This window comes from Plutella xylostella, chromosome 30, assembly GCF_932276165.1.
Source record: "Plutella xylostella chromosome 30, ilPluXylo3.1, whole genome shotgun sequence".
Classification (NCBI taxonomy): Eukaryota; Metazoa; Arthropoda; class Insecta; order Lepidoptera; family Plutellidae; genus Plutella; species Plutella xylostella.
In genome coordinates, this window is record NC_064010.1 from 1,505,594 (window position 1) to 1,523,581 (window position 17,988).

Below are 17,988 nucleotides of genomic sequence, written 5' to 3' on the forward strand. Positions count from 1 at the left end.
TCATAGTAAAAAGTCACGTGACCAACATGGTTTCTATGGAAAATGTTTTTTTTTTTGCGCGAATTTTGAAACTATGATTTCAGTTTCTGGCTTAGATATACCATGCTGCACATGTAGCTTTCGGCTTAGTAAACCATTTTTACAACACCCTGTATAAAAAAAAAATTGTTGGTAATATTCTGTAGCACTGATAAATGTACTTCAATGTTGCAGAAGGCGTCATTAAGCTAGCCTTTAACTTTTAGGAGTAATTTGGTGTTTTTCTCAGTAGAACCTATTGTGAGTGAGTGTATTTATGCCACCTCCTAGCTCTCACCAGATAAGCTATCTATCTATCTTGCACTCATTAATCTTAGGATCAAACTAGGTGGCATACATATATCTTTATTGCTGATTGTACTATGATATAGCTAGTTAATAGCTAGACTAATGACCTTAGACAAGTAGCCGGTAGTGATTGGATGAGAAAGGCTGAAGACAGAGTATCTACATATATAAAGATAAAAGATAAAGATAAAATACACTTTATTGCACACAAACAGAAACAGTTTCACAAACATAGAAAAGAAAAATGGTACAATTGGCGGCCTTATTACTAAAAGTAATCTCTTCCAGACAACCACATTGAAAGGAAATATATAGGTAGGTACCTAATATTTACCATTAAGGTATAAGTAAATTATTTTTAATTTTTATTGTTGTTTATGAAATACTAGCTGTGCCCGCGAGCTTCGCTTCGCCTTAAAAAGTTTTCCCGTGGGAATTCCGGGATAAAAAGTAGCCTATGTTCTTTCCCAGGGTCTATACCATATGTATACCAAATTTCATTCAAATCCGTTCATTAGTTTTGGCGTGAAAGAGTAACAGACAGACAGACAGACAGACAGACAGACAGACACAGTTACTTTCGCATTTATAATATTAGTTAGGATTAGTTAGGATAATACCGGTTTTACCTTTGTCTTAGCCTAGTAGGTATTTCTTATGTAGGTACTCATATATTTATAGATCTACGTAAGTATGTTTATTTATTTATTTATTTATTTTATTTTAGGAAAACTTACAGCGCAATTTGAAAGTATAACAATAGAATGAGCAGTAAAAGGCCTTTTACAAGTTTCCACTGATAGAAATAACTTAATAATATTTACGCTAATACAAAGTAGCAAACTAAATTAGGTACATTAACATATTATCTACGCCTAATCAACGAACTAAACTGTATATATGTAAAGCTACAAAGATGTTTAATAACAATTACACTGAAAATATATAGTACATAAACTCTTAGACATCAAAAAAGGTACAACTTAGAATATTTCTCGCCTTATTAATGCTTGTATTAAATATATCAATGTCCAAATTATTCGATACGTGGTTAAAGTTGTTGCAAGCACGCCATAGATACGAATTCTGTCGGTAATTGGTAGACACCGTGGTGTTACTGAAAGTCGGATTGAAGCGACGGGAACGATTCGGAACATAAAATTTTAATTTTTCCAATAATTGAGGACAATCAATTTGGCTGGTGGCAATTCTTAGGAGGAATAATAAATCGCAAATTTCACGCCTGTTTATTAATGGTAGAATGTGAAACTGGCGGCAACCTTCCTTATAGTTTTGTAAGGGATACCTAACACGATAACTTAAGTACCTCATGAACCTTTTTTGTATACGTTCGATGCGATCAATGTATACCGTATATCTAGGGTTCCACACCTGTGATGCATACTCTAAGTTACTTCTGACATAGGTGCAGTACAAGATTTTAAAGGTTTTTGCCTGTTTGAAGTTAGTTGAAAGCCGCATTATAAATCCAAGAGCCTTGCTTGCTTTAGCCGTAATCGCATCAATGTGGGCATCAAACAACAGCTTCGAGTCATGGATTACACCAAGGTCTTTGATTTTACTGTCTCTTCCGATTGCATGACCTTTTAAGAAGTAAGTAGTTAAAGTAGGTTGTCTTTTTCTAGTGAAGGTGATGGTAGAACATTTTGATGGATTTAAATCTAATTTATTTTGGTTACAGTATTTATCAAGGTTATTTAAGTCATTTTGTAATAATATCATATCATTTTCATTAATAATAGGTTTAACAATTTTCATATCGTCTGCAAATATGTAAATACTAGAGTTACTAAAGCACGAATCAATGTCGGAAATAAACAATAAAAATAGCAAAGGCCCTAATATAGAGCCTTGCGGCACACCACTTGGTATTTTAACCCAGTCAGACTGAAAGTTACTGGCCACGACAGCCTGGGTGCGGTTACTGACATAAGACGAAAACCATCTGAAGAGATTGCCACGAATTCCCGCCTTGAAGAGCTTGATCAGCAAGAGCGAGTGGTCAATACGATCAAACGCCTTGCTATAATCTGTGTATACGACGTCAGCCTGGTAACCTTGGTCCATTGTTTCCGTAAGTAACTCATTATACAGCAAGAGATTTGTAACCGTAGACCTACCCCTTAGAAACCCGTGCTGAGTAGATTTAAAAACCGTCTTAAGCGCCACATTAAGGTCACGTTGTACAATTTTTTCAAAAACTTTTGCTATTATGCAAAGCTTGGAAATAGGTCGATAGTTTTTTACATCATTTTTTGGCCCCTTTTTATGGATAGGTGACACAAAAGCTGCTTTCCAAATATCTGGAACCTTGCCCTCTTTAAGTGACTTTTCAAAGAGGAGGTATATGGGAAACGAAAGTTGTTCAGCACACTTTACCAAGTAAATAGGAGGTATTTTATCAGGACCGGCGGACTTACAGATATCAAGTCTTTTGAGATGGTTATGTATAATTGATTGATCTAGTTGAATGGAGGATATATGACAATCATGGTAGAGGTTCTCAACTTCACCAGGAGAATCAGATGGATTTAGTTTATCAGGCTCTAGAAAAGTGGAATAAAAGTAATCCGAGAATAATTTACAAATTTCATCACCCGAGGAAGTTATGTTGCCTTCAAAGGTCATACAACTGGGCAAGGAGTTAGTTTTGGCTTTGGATTTTGCGAATGACCAGAATGTTTTTGGGTTGAGTTTGATTGACTCCTCAACTCGGGTGATATAAGCGTCGTAACATTCGGTTTCCAACATTTTAGCTCTACTTCGTAATATACAGTATGAATTAAAATCCGATTTATTACCATAGTTTTTAAATTTTAAAAAGTATTTATTTTTCTCTTTTAGAATTTTTATTAGTGCCGGTGAATACCATGGTGGATGTGATGTACTTTTTAAAACTTTAGATGGTACAAACTGATCTCGTAGTGAGTACAATTTGTCATAAAAAATTTCGACACACTCATGTAATAGTTTATCGTGAAATGCCTTGTTCCAGTCAAAATTTTGGATTCCCGTGTTAATAGAGTCCCAGTCCGACTTAGAATAGAGGTGCACAGTGCGTGGAGGTGATTTAAGGGGGTTGAAATCAGAACATTTGTAAGTAATACATAAGGCTTTATGATGCGGATCTAATGGTACCAGGGGACTCTGACACTCTTCTACCGAAACATCACTGTTTGACACTACTAAATCCAGAAAACGGCTGTATTGGTTACAAATACCATTATACTGGCTAAAACCAAATGTGTCTAGATGGTCAACAAAATTTAACTCATCATGGTCACTGTAATTTGACGGTAAATAATGTGACAATTTAATATGCTTAGTCCAATTAATGTTACCTAAATTAAAATCGCCTAGAACTAGAAATTTATCGGAAGGATGAGATAATATTATATCATTTAGCTTCAATAAGAAGTTGGATAGTTGTTGTGATTTGGTATAGCCCTGGTTTTGCTTACATAAATAAATTATTCCTATATGTAGTACAGATTTCCTACTCAAGTTAATCGAGATCCAAAGGTCTTCCGCTGAGGAATTCCAATTTGGTCTTGGAGTTACCGATAGATGTTTACGTGTGGCCAAGAGTACTCCACCACCCAGCTCCTGATTCGTGAGGTTGTAGTCCCGGTCCCGCCTCCAAACACAATATCGGCCGTCGAACAGCTCACTGTCATATATGCTATCATTAAGCCATGATTCCGTCACCGCTATCAAATCAAATGAGTGTAAACATATATTTCGATAAAATTCATTAGTTTTAGTTCTAAGTCCCCTAACGTTCTGATAATAGACACTCAACATTTTACTATTCATTATTAAAAATGTTCAACTATACAAAAATAAAGTAATCGGAACATAAAAGTATTCAAAAAGTCAGTTATCAGAACGCAGAGGACCCATAACGCATAGGCAGCAACGTTAAAATTGGCTTGGCTGATAGTTATAGGTAAATTAGATAAGAACATAGGACAGCGAGTTTGTAGGTAACTGTGGTAACTTATCAGCAGCGAGATGCGGACTTTATAAGCAGCATGAATAGAAGCTAGTTTCATACCGATCCCGTCCAAGCGGCCCGGCCGGCTTGCAACAACAACAGGTACACGGACTGAGAATAAAAATGAGCGAACAATAGGCAAATAGCAAACAAGGCGAGAACAAGTTATTACAATAAGTAATATGAATGCAGGGGTTGTTAACATGTAGTAAATAGCGAAGTTATCTGAGTTAGGCAATTTTACGATGACAATGAAGTGAGTTTTATTATGAAATAAGTTTAAGCTATTTAGGCATATAAAATTGATTAAATTATTTTGTTTAAATCATTAGCGGAGTTTATGGTAATTACATGTGTCGTGTCGCTTTTACGCATGTGGATTTTTGCGAACTTTACCCAAACGTATTTATAGTTCTTCTCCTTCGCCAGAGATTTAGCCCTAGTAAGTAGGTTTTTGTACATAGGCGACAGATGGTCGTTCACGTAAATACGTTGATCTGCTGGACCCAGATCCATATCTGAAGCGGTTATCTTCTTAGCTCTTGCTGTTGAGATGAATTCTTCTTTCACATATCTATTTAAGAAGCTAATCAAGATTGATTTCTCCTTGGAGTTATGTATCGGGATCCGGGATATATAGTTGATTTGGGAATTTTCAATAGGATAACCTACATGGTTGCTCAGCAATTTAGCCACGGTAAAAAGGTTCTCATTCTTCTTAATAGGAATGCCCTTTATCTCGACATTATTAAGTCGGGACCACTGGTCCTTTTGGGCAAAATCTTCCTTAAGGGACTCGAATGATGCCTTAATTGTAGAAACTTCATCTTTAAGGAGTTCTAAAGACATAATGCGTTTGTCGATACCATCCAGCTTAGCGGCAAACTCGTCAATTTTACTGCAGCTCTGCTTAACTTCATCCATGTTGGACTTAAGCGCCCCTACTTCAAGCATTAGCTTCGGAAGATCGTCCAGCTTGGCTGTCACTTCGGCCAGTTTCTGCAGGACTTCCTCCATATTGCCAGTGATCTGGCGGGTGCTAGTTGGCGCAGCAGGTGAAGAGATGCGGCAGCTAGGGCATTTCCATGTCGCCCTTCGATCGACACCTAATTTACGAAACCCAGCTTCGGTGACATTAGCGCAGCGAAAACAGAGGTTTTTATGACATTGCGAACACTTAGCACTATCATTCACTTCGTTATCGCAACTCGCGCACAACATTTTTAAAAAAGGTTGAGAACCACTGATAGCCGAGAGGACGCGAAGAGACGTTAGACAACGGCGACTATTTGAGCGAGACTGATGTATGTATGTGATGTCATTGTCCACATATTTGTACTAAATCAAAAGTTTAATAGGCAAGTATGTAGGTAAATATTACACACATACAGTAACTTGCACCTTTTTACGATCTTACTTTAAATACATCAGTAGACACCTTTGTTGGCATAAATAGTTTTGTGTATTTATAGTTACTTAGACACTGGATTTAACCATTAACAGAATCCGTTATTATTCTGAGATTCAAGTCAGATTCTAGATCTATTCTATTCTAGATCTTTCAATCAGCTTAGCAGTGTAAAAGGAGGTGTTGAAAGTTTTTTAGTGATAGATGTTCTCATAAATGACATAGCAAGCTAATGGACTGTAGTGTCACTCTCTAAATGCCATTTTCGCCATTCTCGGTTAGAGCATAACCATGGAGTAGTGGTTAACTTTTGACGCATCTGTCATGGATTTTATATGGAGATTACATTTACTTAATTTATAAATCAATCCCAGTCGGTTAGATAACCGACAATGGAGAAATTGGCACTAAATCGACGAACGAGAATATAATTTTAGTTCGTCCGTTCCTTGATTCCAGTCCAACGTCTTAAAGACATCTTCCAATGCATTGGTGAACAGTTTCGGAGATATCACATCCCCCTGTCTCACTCCACGTTGCTGTTGGATAGGTCTTGTCTTGTGTAGTCCACAAAGGCTAGACACAGAGGCTGATTATACTCTTTGGTCTTCTGTATAATCTGCGGGTGGCGAAAGGCCGAGGACTGAGTGTTGTGGCGCTCCTTGGGAGAGGCCTATGTCCAGCAGTGGATGATTATTGGCTGATGATGATTCCTTGGTTTAGAGAGCGATCCCCTGATCCTTATTCCCTGCACTACAATCTCTCAATTCTCTTCCAGCTATACGAGAAGCTGCGCAAGGAGCAGCCAGACTTCATGCAGAAGCTGTCAGTGGTGGAGGGTGACATCGGGCAGCCCGGCCTCGGGATCAGCGAGGAGGATAGAAAGAGGATCAGCAATGAGGTAAGGAGTTTGTGGAACATCCGAAAATCAAGGCTGGAAAGGCGAAAATGAATAAGCGACTTGTAGCATTTTTACCGAGTTTGGCAATATCTAAAACGTCGCTTAGTCACTTTTGCCTCTCCAACGTCATAAAGTAGTTATTGAAGGGGTTAGTTTCTGGGGTCCGCGGCAGCTAAACTTCATGCAGATGCCTCGGCGTCAGCGAGGAGGACCGCCGGAGGATCAGCAATGGTGATTGTCTGTGGAAGAACCGATAGCCGATAGCGAATTTCATTCTTAGATAACTTTCTGGGGTTAGAGTTAAAAAGAGCTTCCTCGAGTGACTTATCACCTGTTAAGATAAAGTCAACGACTGACGCTAATCTGACTAGCCAATCTTTACATCAGCAGCAGAATAGTTAGAGCCAATTTCTCCATAGTCGGTTATCTAACCGACAGGGATTGATTTATTAATTATACGTCATCTCCATATAAAATTCATAACAGATGTGTCAAAAGTCAACCGCTACTCCCTGGTTATGCTCTAACCAATGCTCTAATCTAACCGACTATGGAGAAATTGAGCTTGCTTGTCACGGACTTATTTTGGATGGATGGACGAATGACCTGTTTTCGGTTTTCCTTTTGGAAACAAGGACATAGACTTGTTTAGTTACCTATCCCAATATTTATAGGCTTTATAAAATCCGGTTTCAATGTTTGACGAGGAAACAACAATAGTTAGGTAACTAGTTATCCAAAACTCACCAAAAGCATAATTAGTTCTTAAACCGGTCGTCTAGAATCTAGAACCCGGTTCTAGGTGTCTGTTCTTATTACTCCGCTTGCTATGCGGATTTTTTCAAAACCAATCTGGTTTGTGTTAACAAAAAACTGCTTGTTACTTGTTCGGTGGAATGTGAGTGTGAGTGTACCTCAGCACCGGGACTAAAGAACTAAGACTACACACCTCCACAGGTAGCCATTATCCAGACTTTGTGAAACAGGCTCTAAGGCTGTTTTAACAGCATGCGGATTTCATCACGCATGCAAGATGGCACGCCGTTTTTCCGCGTCTCGCTTGCATATTCCACGCGTTACAATGAATACTTGTACGAACGCGTGGGGGGCAATCCGGCATGCGTGATGAAGTCCCATGCTGTTAAAAACGGCCTTTGAAATAAGACCCCCTGTCACTATGCAACGACCTCAAAATTCCTCCCAAATGTCCCAAATACTCAAATCCGAACTCCACCCCTTACAGGTAGAGATAATATTCCACGGCGCAGCCACAGTCCGCTTCGACGAGCCGCTGAAGACAGCCGTGGCGATCAACGTGAGAGGCACCAGGGACATGATGATCCTGGCCAGGTCCTGCGCCAAACTGAAGGCTTTCGTCCATATTTCCACGGCTTACAGGTGAGAATTGCATTGGCTTTGTTTTTTTGTTAGATGTTCAATTGTTTTTGGCTCTTATAGGGTGTTTTTAATGTCGTGCGGATTTGATCACGCACGCGGATTGCGCGTCAATACTTGAAAAGAACACTTTTTGCTGACTTGGTATCACGCATGCGGGGAAATCCCACGTGCGTGATGGAATCTCCACGATATTAAAAATACTCTATATAGGTACCAGGAGGGATGGAAGATCTGTCTTGTGTATGAAAAGAAATAGGTAACTAGAACCTAAAACATTCGCCGTATGCTTTTTCTTTTTACCAATAAATCTCTTTTGTTGATAAACGTTAGTCATAGACTGAAACTAAAGTATCCGTCATTCTCCACAGCAACTGCCCAATAATGACAATTGAGGAGAAATTCTACGAGAGTGCCCTCCCTGGAGACAAACTCATCGACCTCATCGAGACCCTGGATGAGAAGGTGCTCAACAACATCACGCCAGGGTATGTACAGCGTCAGACATCTTCTTCATCTAGTGCCTCTCCACTACTGGAGGTTGGCGGTCAGCTCTGCATACTCCTCTCTATTCTTCGCCAAGCGCAACAGGTGTTCTACGCTGGCCACTCTTGTCCAATAAATTAGCCAGTTTCTTGACCAACGGTAAATCTGGACTATCGATTGTCACCATTGTGAGAGGATTAGCTAGTCATTTTTTTGTCCTTTGCTGACTGCTCAGGGTGTACTGGATGTATAACAGGTTCAGTTAATACATTACTCGAGGAGGGACTTTTCCTGCATTGCTAGATATAACTCAGACATAGGCTTATACCAAGAAACGCCACAACACTCTGTCCAAAGCCTTCCTCACCCAATCACTAGCAGCCTCAAGATCATCCTTTCACCATGCTGAAAGGTAGTAGCCCGCAACGTTTGTCGTCGACCATTAAAGAAAATTATGTGATTCTTTATCTAACTTAACTTCGATTACATATTAAGATGTAACTATAACAAAACTCTTTCTTCCAGAATACTCGGTGAATTCCCCAACACTTACGCTTTCACGAAGCTGGCAGCAGAAAACATAGTCCTGCAGTACTCAAAGGGCTTGCCTGTAGCCATGTTCAGACCAGCTATAGTCATCGGCACCGCCAGGGAACCCGTGGCTGGATGGATTGACAACGTTTATGGACCAACTGGCGTAAGTATCTTCCTACTGAAACTTACATTATTGCTATCACCATGATCACTTATTGCTATGATCATGATCCATGGTGATTACCATCTGTAATCACCATGGATTAAAACAATATGCCGTGCTCCGTATTATACGTTGTAGTGAGGCATCAAACAGTGCTTGCCTAACCCGATTATACCTTTACAACACCTTTGCCATTAAACTAGGTTTCAGTCACATCCCTCTTCCATTCCGTCCTGTTGACCCGAAATTGAAGCCCATTATCATCATGGAATCTTCCACTATCTCCAACTCTGTATCTTTACAAGCACTAGATAACCGTTTCCTAATCCTTCAACCCTAACCAAACAGGTGGTGGTCGGAGCGGCAGTAGGTTTACTCCACGTGTTGCACGCCAACCCCAACTGCCTGGCGGACTTAGTGCCTGGCGACATGGTGGTGAACGGCGTCATAGCCTGCGCGTGGAAGGCTGCCAAGGACTGCCCGAGGAACTACGAGGACGCACCGCCGCCGGATCTACCGCCACCGGTTTACAACTACGTGTCTTCGGAGCAGAAGCCGCTTACTTGGGGTAAGGGTTTTGGGTATTTGGACTGTTTGGTTGTTCGGCCAGTAATCTTATACTGTGGGAGATAGAAGTCCCTCCTAATGTTGACCATTTACTATCCTACCTACCTACTTCGGCCTCTCCTAAAAACGCCAGAATACTTTGTTGTTTTCGAATATTTAGAACCGTCTCATTGGTATGGATATGTCCGAAATATCGCAGTAACACTGCACTCGTCACTACTGTCTTAATACTAGGTCTAGGTACAATTTAAAATTTAGTTGGTGCAGATATGAATTTCCACCAACCACTACCCCTATATGACAAAAACACTAACTTGATGCTTCCCCAACAAACGCCATCTAACCCTTACTTTTCTCTCCCAACAGCAAAGTTCATGTACTACAACGAGACCTACGGGCTCGAGGTCCCCTCTACTCAGGCGGTCTACTACTATCTGTTCAGCCTCATCACCTCCCTGCCGCTGTACAAACTCTACTGTTTCTTCCTCCACTGGGTCCCTGCCTACATCGTTGATGGGATCCTGGTGTTGATCGGGAAGAAGCCTATGTAAGTTGCTGTTGTATGGTTTTAGTTTCATCGTTATAATCTTCAGCAACAGCTAAACTAAGTTCATTGTTGGATATAGGAGCGCCACAATCTGTCCTCAAGACATATATTTTTTTGTGATTCTGTTCTGTTATTTTATTCTCAGTTAGGTAAATAATGAGCTTTTTTAATCACATGTTCAGTAACTTTAGATGGACTTACTGCTTTCGATCTTTCGCTTTATTATTAATTTCTCTTTTATCTTCAACAGGTTAAAGAAAGCGTACACGAAAATCTCCAAATTCTCCGAAGTCCTCTCCTACTTCTCGACCAAAGAGTGGAAATTCTACAACAACAATGTCCAAAACTTATACAAGGAACTAAATGAGGCTGACAAACACATCTTCGACTTCGACATGTCTGGTGTTGAATGGAACGAATATTTCAACACTTACGTCAGGGGTATTAGGACCTATTTGCTGAAAGACCCTATCGAGACTGTTCCCCAAGGAATCACTAAGCATTATAGGTTAAAATACATTCACTACTTTGTCTGCACTGTTCTTGGTTTTATTGTCTTACGGCTATTATGGGGTATCTTTAGTTCTGTTCTAGGATTTTAAGTTAGTGTACAGAATTGAATGTGTATAAATGTGGGTTTTATGTTAGCACGAGGAAGTTAGTTTTGTAAGTGTCATCGTTTCAAATTTGCATTTTAGAAATAAATTATGTTTGGTTTTCGATTAGGTAGGTAAATTTACCTAATTGCTAATAATATCTACTGAATTGAATTGTTTTAACAGACAGGCTTACTGAATAAATTGTTTGAAGGTGATTCAAATTACGTAAGTAAAATAAGTTGTTTAAATGTTGTAAATAAATAGAATTTAAAGGGACTGGTCTGTATGTTACAAAAAGTCAATCTTATTTATTGTTTTTTATGTTAATGCTGATCTTTCATTAATTTTCTTCTCTACTTTAGTACCTACTAGTTTCTGTACTTATATTTTACAATTATCTTTGTAAGTATATTTTGGAAACTTTTCAATACTTTTTAATATCACAATCTATCTATTTAAAATGTAAAAAGAGATCTGGCTATTTTGATAGGAGTAAGATGTTATTGTATGATATTAATCGCTCAATTTATTTATATTAAATAGTGACTAAGTACTTAAGTTATCAATTGTGAATCATTGTAATAAATTTTTGGTATAAGTACGATAAGTATGTAAGTTAAATATTTTGTATCAAAAGTTGAAGTCAAATGTAGTTTCTTAAGTTATCTGTAGGTAATATTTAACCTATGATATAATAAATCATTTTATTATTGTATTTTTTGTTTTTTCTATTGATCACAAAGTCCCGAAATAAAGGTAAAAGCGCGCGGCATAAGCTTGGCTCACTACGATGGAATCTTAGGCATACACCTATAAGGTATAAGTGAAGGTCTATCCTGCCTAATTTCCCACCGAGTGGTGCACATACATGTTCACGTTTCCTATCGATGTTTTCCTTCACCGTAAGAGCGATTATGGTAGGGATACTTTGAACAAAATAACTCATTTGTACATGCCACGGCCGAGATTTGAACCCGCATCTCCGTCGTAAGAAGCGGGCGCTTACTGGACGTGGCTACCACCGCTCCTACCCTATCTTATACTATCGTGACAAAAAATGGCTGTAGGTGATGTATATGACTTTTTTAATAATATTTATGTATTATTATAGGATATATAGGTATATATTTATTATTAACTATGTAGGTTTTATGTATTATTATATGTAGGTATTTACATATCGTTTATACTTTATATTAATGTAGTTTATAAATATCTCTTATTTTCACACGCTACCCTTTTTCGAATTTGGTTGCCTGGAAGAGATTACTTTTAGTAATAAGGCCGCCGATTGTGCTATTTATTTTCTGTTCATGTTTGTAATACTGTTTCTTTTTGTGTGCAATAAAGAGTATTTTATCTTTATCTTTTATGACTTCTCGAGAGAAGACACACACTACAGACAAAATAGTCGAGGAACCGAATGTTGAGGCGCTTCTTTCAAGAGGACTATTGCCAGTTCTAAACGCTTGTTTATAAAAAGACAACTCTCCTACGCTCCTACGAAGGCCCAAATCATATTTACTTCAGAATAATAATATTCCTGTAAAAATCGAAATTATCTTTGCTCGAGACATTAAAAGATTAAACTAAACCATAAAGGAGCCGATGACTGACAGTTCTGACTGAAGAATGTTTTTTGTAGGCGATTTAACCAGATGCTTTATTTTTACGACAATTTACATAGTTTAAGATTTGTATTCCTTTTATACACGGCTGCGGTTACCGTTGCTAGCCATCTAATAGTTACTGAAAAAGGTTTGGGTCCTGTAACTGAAAATTCTGCTGGCCTTCAGCTATATGTTTTACTGAATAACACTTCGGATGTTGATGATTATGATGTGGAATTCGTCCCGGAGAGCTGTTGTTTAAGTGGCAATAACGAAGTCAACTGCCAAGTTATAGATGCTTTCGGATTAAGTGAGCACATTCCAAGTGGAACAGCAAAAAAACTCACGTTAGTCGCGCCACTAATCAATCTGTACAATCGTAAAGGAAATTGCAGTGCGATGATAGAATCTAAAAGCCAAGGTGAGACTATTGGTATTAGACGTGTGGTAATAAACTTTGATACGAACGATAAGTTTTTAATGGATGGTGATTTTGATGAAGCTATTCAATGTGCTAATGATGATGAGGACCCTTTAAATGATTGCGAGATGGTCGATTGTGATGTTTACTATAATGGCATGAAATCTTTTCCTAATAGAGAAGTGAGACAGTGTAAAGAAGTACCCGCTTGCATTCCAAGTCAAGAATCAGATACGCCAAACGTAGTTTACGATCCTGTATCAAACGATTGCCATAGTGCTACACTTGTATCGGAGGACGATTTAGATTTCCTAACGTTTATGTACAATTCTGGATTCACTCCTATCGAAGCTCCTACTGCAATTCCCACTGAGGATGATGTGGATATCAACAGCGTGATTTACTATAACATGAAAGATAATAATGTACGCTCGACAAAGATCTATCGGCACGCTGTAACAGAATCACCATTTAGAACTTACTTGGAACAGTTAAAGAAAGTGAACCTTACATCTATTTTATCCTTGTTTCGTTCCAACAAACGCAAAAAAGTTAAAGACGATGATGGTGATGATGATAGTTACGATGACGATGAGAAAAAGGTTAAAAATAAAGATAGTGATGATGACGATGATAAAAAGGTTAAAAATAAAGATAGTGATGATGACGATGGTAAAAAGGTTCAAAATAAAGATAGTGACGATGATGATGATAAAAAGGTTAAAAATGATGAAAAAGATAATGATGGAGAAAATGAAGAAGAAGAAGAAAAAAAAGTAAAACGTCGGTCACGAATACGCTGTATAATAATGATACTAGTAACTATAGTGATTATCCAATGCGGCTTTATATGTTTTCTTACGAGTTCTTTGACTAAGGAAGGGCAAAATATGGAAGGGGAGGATAATTGTTACACACAACAACACGTAACAGTTAATACCCCTTTAATAACTCCTAGCAACGGAGATTCAGAAACAACTGATTATAAATATAACAGCGAATCATCGAATGTAAACCATAAAATTCAATCGTACAAGGCGATACAAAAAGAATTAAACAAGCCATATTCAGTGAAAAAGAGTCTATCAGACGACATTCTATCTAAATGCCTCAACAGACGAAATTGGAATCAACATAAATTCAATGCAGAAGTGATTGCTGAAACTAGCTTTGACGATGCTAAAAGCAAATTTGAAGAGAAATGTATAAATTATATCGGAACACCCGATAAGCTAAAAGAATCTTCAAAACCACAAGACCAAATAGAACAAGATAATGAAATAACATTAACAAATGCTAGCGAGAAACCACACGTTACATGCAATAGATGTAAACTCAAAAACGATGGTGAAACGAGTTTAAAAAAAGGTTTATACTCAGAAGAAGTCATCAAATGTTACAATTACAGCAATACCAGTGTGCAAGCTTGCTTAACGGAATCAGAAAACACCTTACCTCTCTCTTTAAATCCGAAAACAGAAGAATCCATATCAGAAAAAGCAACCCAAGCTTACTTCTCAAACGATTCAATAGACGAATACTTATCTGGAAAAGGTTTGGTTCTAGCGTGTGATGCAAGCAACATATCCAAATTATCTTTGACTGAATCTTCTTCAATGCTGACGACTAGCAAAACGTCGAAGAGCAGAATGCGAAGTGTAATATCTTCCATGTTTAGAAGAAAAGTTAAAACAGGTCCATCTTCGGAACCGGGCACTCAAAAATCCAAGGAAAGATTGAATCTGGAACTGCTACACATGTCCCAGAATTCTTTGTTTTCTTCCAGCATCAATGACAGTATGCGGGAAATACAAACCATCAGCGATTGCAGAACTTCAATGTGATAGTTTTAGTTTTGTAGGTGTATAAATTAGTTTATTTATTACAGTAATATTTTGTATGGAGTGGTTTTTATTTGACATCTTACGATCAACTGAAATTTACTAACATTTTGTACAAAAGATAGTTTTTCCTTCAACACTTTAACACCCAGAGTTCGAATCTGAATCGGTGTGAATGTCTGAGGACCACAGCATTCAGCGTTTCATTATATGTATGATATTTGCCTAAGTTTATGAGTTTTTTACATCGCCAAGGTATTGCAGGGATATAAAAAATTTATCCTATAATTTATAATAAATAAATATGTTCTTCAAACGATAAAATATATTTTGTGAAGGTCATTTTGATACAAAAATTATGTACAATGTACGATATTATCACCTCAATCAGCAAAAGCAATAAGGTAAAAGTAATTAGTTAATTACATCTCGCTTTTAGGATATACAGGTTGGATTTTTTAAATATTTCATAAGTATCTGTGTAAATATCATACCTATATTTATCATTTATGTTTAATCTTGTGTTATTTAGCTTCGTCAGTTTTTTCCTGGTATTGTATGACGCCTTTTTCTATCAAGTCCGGAATTTCTACTGCAAGCCATGGCCCCAACTAAAACAAAGATTTAAAAAAATGTTCACGCCTTTTACAGGCGTTGGCTTGTATACCTATTTGGGAATTACTTCCCAAATAGGTATACAAGCCTAATTGATGATTAAATTTATGCATTGTGTAATGATAATGATCACAAAATGAAATTCCTAGCTCATTTATAAAATTCCCAGAAGTCACAAAAATCTGAATGGCTTGCAAATCCACTTAAGCTACTGCTTGTTCCGCATATGAAAATGGCAACAGACTCATGCTATCTTGATAGGTCTGTCAATAGTTCTTGTTATGTTGTATTAAGGAACAACCATAATATTGTTTTTAAATCTCAGTGCATTTTTACATACTTTGCTTAAGAGGAAAACAATCTTAGTGTGTCTTTATAATCAATCTACACCCACACCACCTCCACACATAAATGGTTTCATTACAAAGGTAACCATTATTGCTAGTATCTAATTAATTCTTATGTTTTATTTTAAAACCTAGTTTTTAAATAAATTAAAATAAAAACACCCACAAAGATTGTTTACTTTTTGTGGCAAGTAAGAATGAATGTAGGTATTGTACATATTAAATCATAAATAAATACATACCCCAAGTGCCATAGCGTGTGCGATACCGAACCGCGGTACGTTCCTAGCCCACAGCGGCTTGAAGTGGTCCGTCAGACAGATCTTCCCACCTCGGTACATCTTAGCCGTTTTACCATCAAGGCCTGGTAGGGCTATCTCAGGTGCCGTTGTTGGGTATGTTATAGGTATCTGGAGAAAGAAAGAGACAAGTTTAGATATAGAAAGATTTTTTCAATATTTATTAGATACAAGAAACAACAAAAGGTATTTATAAGATAAATAATCATCAGTCTTTAATATTCCCTACAAGAGAGCTATCATCTGCTTCCTTCATACAGCTACTTAGTTTCATAAATGAAAACCAACCTTCATTTCAGAGTCATACATACACAACTAAAAATTTACCCATAACATATTTTATCTGGCAGAAAGTTAATTAATTAAGAGTTGTGTTATGAGTTATGAGCCATGGTTAAAAAAAGGTAAGGAAATTCTGAATAGGCTCAGATATCGAATAAAAGACAGATTGTTGCCCCTTCAAAGAAGCCTATACCAAACTGTGTGCAAATCCCGAATATTTTGGACTCTAGTTGATATGGGTGGTACACCTCAATTTCTATGTCAACATCCAACATTTGCACACTTTAGACTATATTACAGGCTGACAATGCTGATTACAATTCTGTGTTAAAATAGTTCACTCACATCAAATTCCACATCAAACTCGTACTTGAGCAGGTTGTGCACGTACCAGCACTTTCCGAACCAGCGTGTGCCTGTCTTGTCCGACTCAAGACGGAACCAGTCGTTGTCTGCTGACTTGTTGTTCTGGACATACTGGAATATGAAATAGAAATTGGAACTTGAAGAGAGAGTTCAATTATGCTAACTTCATCACATAGTAATCTACAAAGATTGTTATATTAGGCAATTAAATGTGTTTTTTTACTTTGTTTACAAGTTAACCTAACCTATTATAAACTACAGTTTTCTGGTTTAATCTCGCAAAATAAGCAATTTTTCTTTGTTTATTAGTAGTCTTATAACCCCTAATAACTAGATTTAATAAAAAAAATAAGAAGTTTACCTTGATCAAAGCCTGATATTCTTCTTTCAGTCTGTTGACCCAAAGATCTTTTTCCCTGGGTCCAGCTTTCGTTTGTAGCAATGGAATGCTGCTTAAAGTCTTCCTAGTGCTTTCGTCAACCATGTTTGTGCCTAATATCAAATACTTTTCATTATTTTCCTGTTTAATTTAGCAAAATTTAAACTTTCTGCTATTTACACTTTGAAATCGAAACACAAAATGACATGTGTCAGTGGTGACGTGACGTCGACGTGTCAATGCACACAGGATACTGCACGTTTAACAGAGTAGAAATAAAATGATATAACGTTCTAAAGATAATAGCAACGTTATATTTTCTTTTTGTATTCATCACATTATTGCGGTGTCGAAGCGGAATAAATATACAGGGTGTCCCAAAAGTCAACGTCATCCCTTAAAGGGCTGATAGGTCAGCTCATGAGAGGCCAGAATATCACAATATGACCTTAGTAAAAACTCGATAATTTTCGAGATATTGACACTTTTATAAATTTGCTGAAAATCGACACCTTGGATCAGTTTTTTGCGTGCCGCCGGTACAAAAATCCATATTGTTAGAATTTGTTTGGTGTTGCATCATCCTGTATAGCCCTGCTATTGATCGCAGTCAAAAAAATTATCGAGTAATGCTGTATGTTTAAAAAAAACACGGTTTTCAAAGTCATAAAAGGTAATCGTATTTTTTTTATAAACAACTTTGACTCTACATACTGTAAAAAAATTATACCACGCAAACCTGGCACCTTATTTGAAAAGATAGCTCATTTAATGCAGTTTCCAAAATGGTATAAAACGTTGCTATTGTTTCAATTAACAAAAAAGTTATTCCTATTTTAGTACAAAACGACCTCAATGTAAAATTGTTTGAAGGAAATTTATC

General features: G+C 37.4%; 3 protein-coding genes across 3 annotated transcripts in view; 2 read left to right on the plus strand and 1 right to left on the minus strand.

The window, feature by feature from the left end:
* Nucleotides 1-11,660, plus strand: part of LOC105391103 (fatty acyl-CoA reductase wat) — a 29,952-nt gene extending 18,292 nt beyond the window's left edge. Inside the window, exons 4-10 of the mRNA XM_038121644.2 lie at nucleotides 6,532-6,654; nucleotides 7,898-8,052; nucleotides 8,421-8,537; nucleotides 9,061-9,232; nucleotides 9,581-9,800; nucleotides 10,166-10,346; nucleotides 10,597-11,660. Of these exons, the coding sequence (XP_037977572.2) occupies nucleotides 6,532-6,654; nucleotides 7,898-8,052; nucleotides 8,421-8,537; nucleotides 9,061-9,232; nucleotides 9,581-9,800; nucleotides 10,166-10,346; nucleotides 10,597-10,948 (1,320 nt within the window). The 3' untranslated portion in view covers nucleotides 10,949-11,660. The remainder of the gene's footprint in view (nucleotides 1-6,531; nucleotides 6,655-7,897; nucleotides 8,053-8,420; nucleotides 8,538-9,060; nucleotides 9,233-9,580; nucleotides 9,801-10,165; nucleotides 10,347-10,596) is intronic.
* A 615-nt stretch (nucleotides 11,661-12,275) lies between these two features.
* On the plus strand, nucleotides 12,276-14,876 carry LOC105391102. Its single transcript, XM_011562514.3, has one exon. It carries the CDS (start codon nucleotides 12,604-12,606, stop codon nucleotides 14,818-14,820), a length of 2,217 nt encoding a protein of 738 aa, XP_011560816.3. The 5' UTR covers nucleotides 12,276-12,603; the 3' UTR covers nucleotides 14,821-14,876.
* Nucleotides 14,877-15,124: 248 nt separating this feature from the next.
* LOC105391101 (ubiquitin-fold modifier-conjugating enzyme 1) lies at nucleotides 15,125-17,319 on the minus strand. Its single transcript, XM_011562513.3, has 4 exons — nucleotides 17,088-17,319; nucleotides 16,706-16,837; nucleotides 16,022-16,189; nucleotides 15,125-15,428 (listed from the first exon to the last, which is right to left on the minus strand). The coding sequence occupies exons 1-4, from the start codon at nucleotides 17,208-17,210 to the stop codon at nucleotides 15,342-15,344; spliced, it is 510 nt and encodes a 169-aa protein (XP_011560815.3). The 5' UTR covers nucleotides 17,211-17,319; the 3' UTR covers nucleotides 15,125-15,341.
* Between the last annotated feature and the right edge of the window lie 669 nt (nucleotides 17,320-17,988).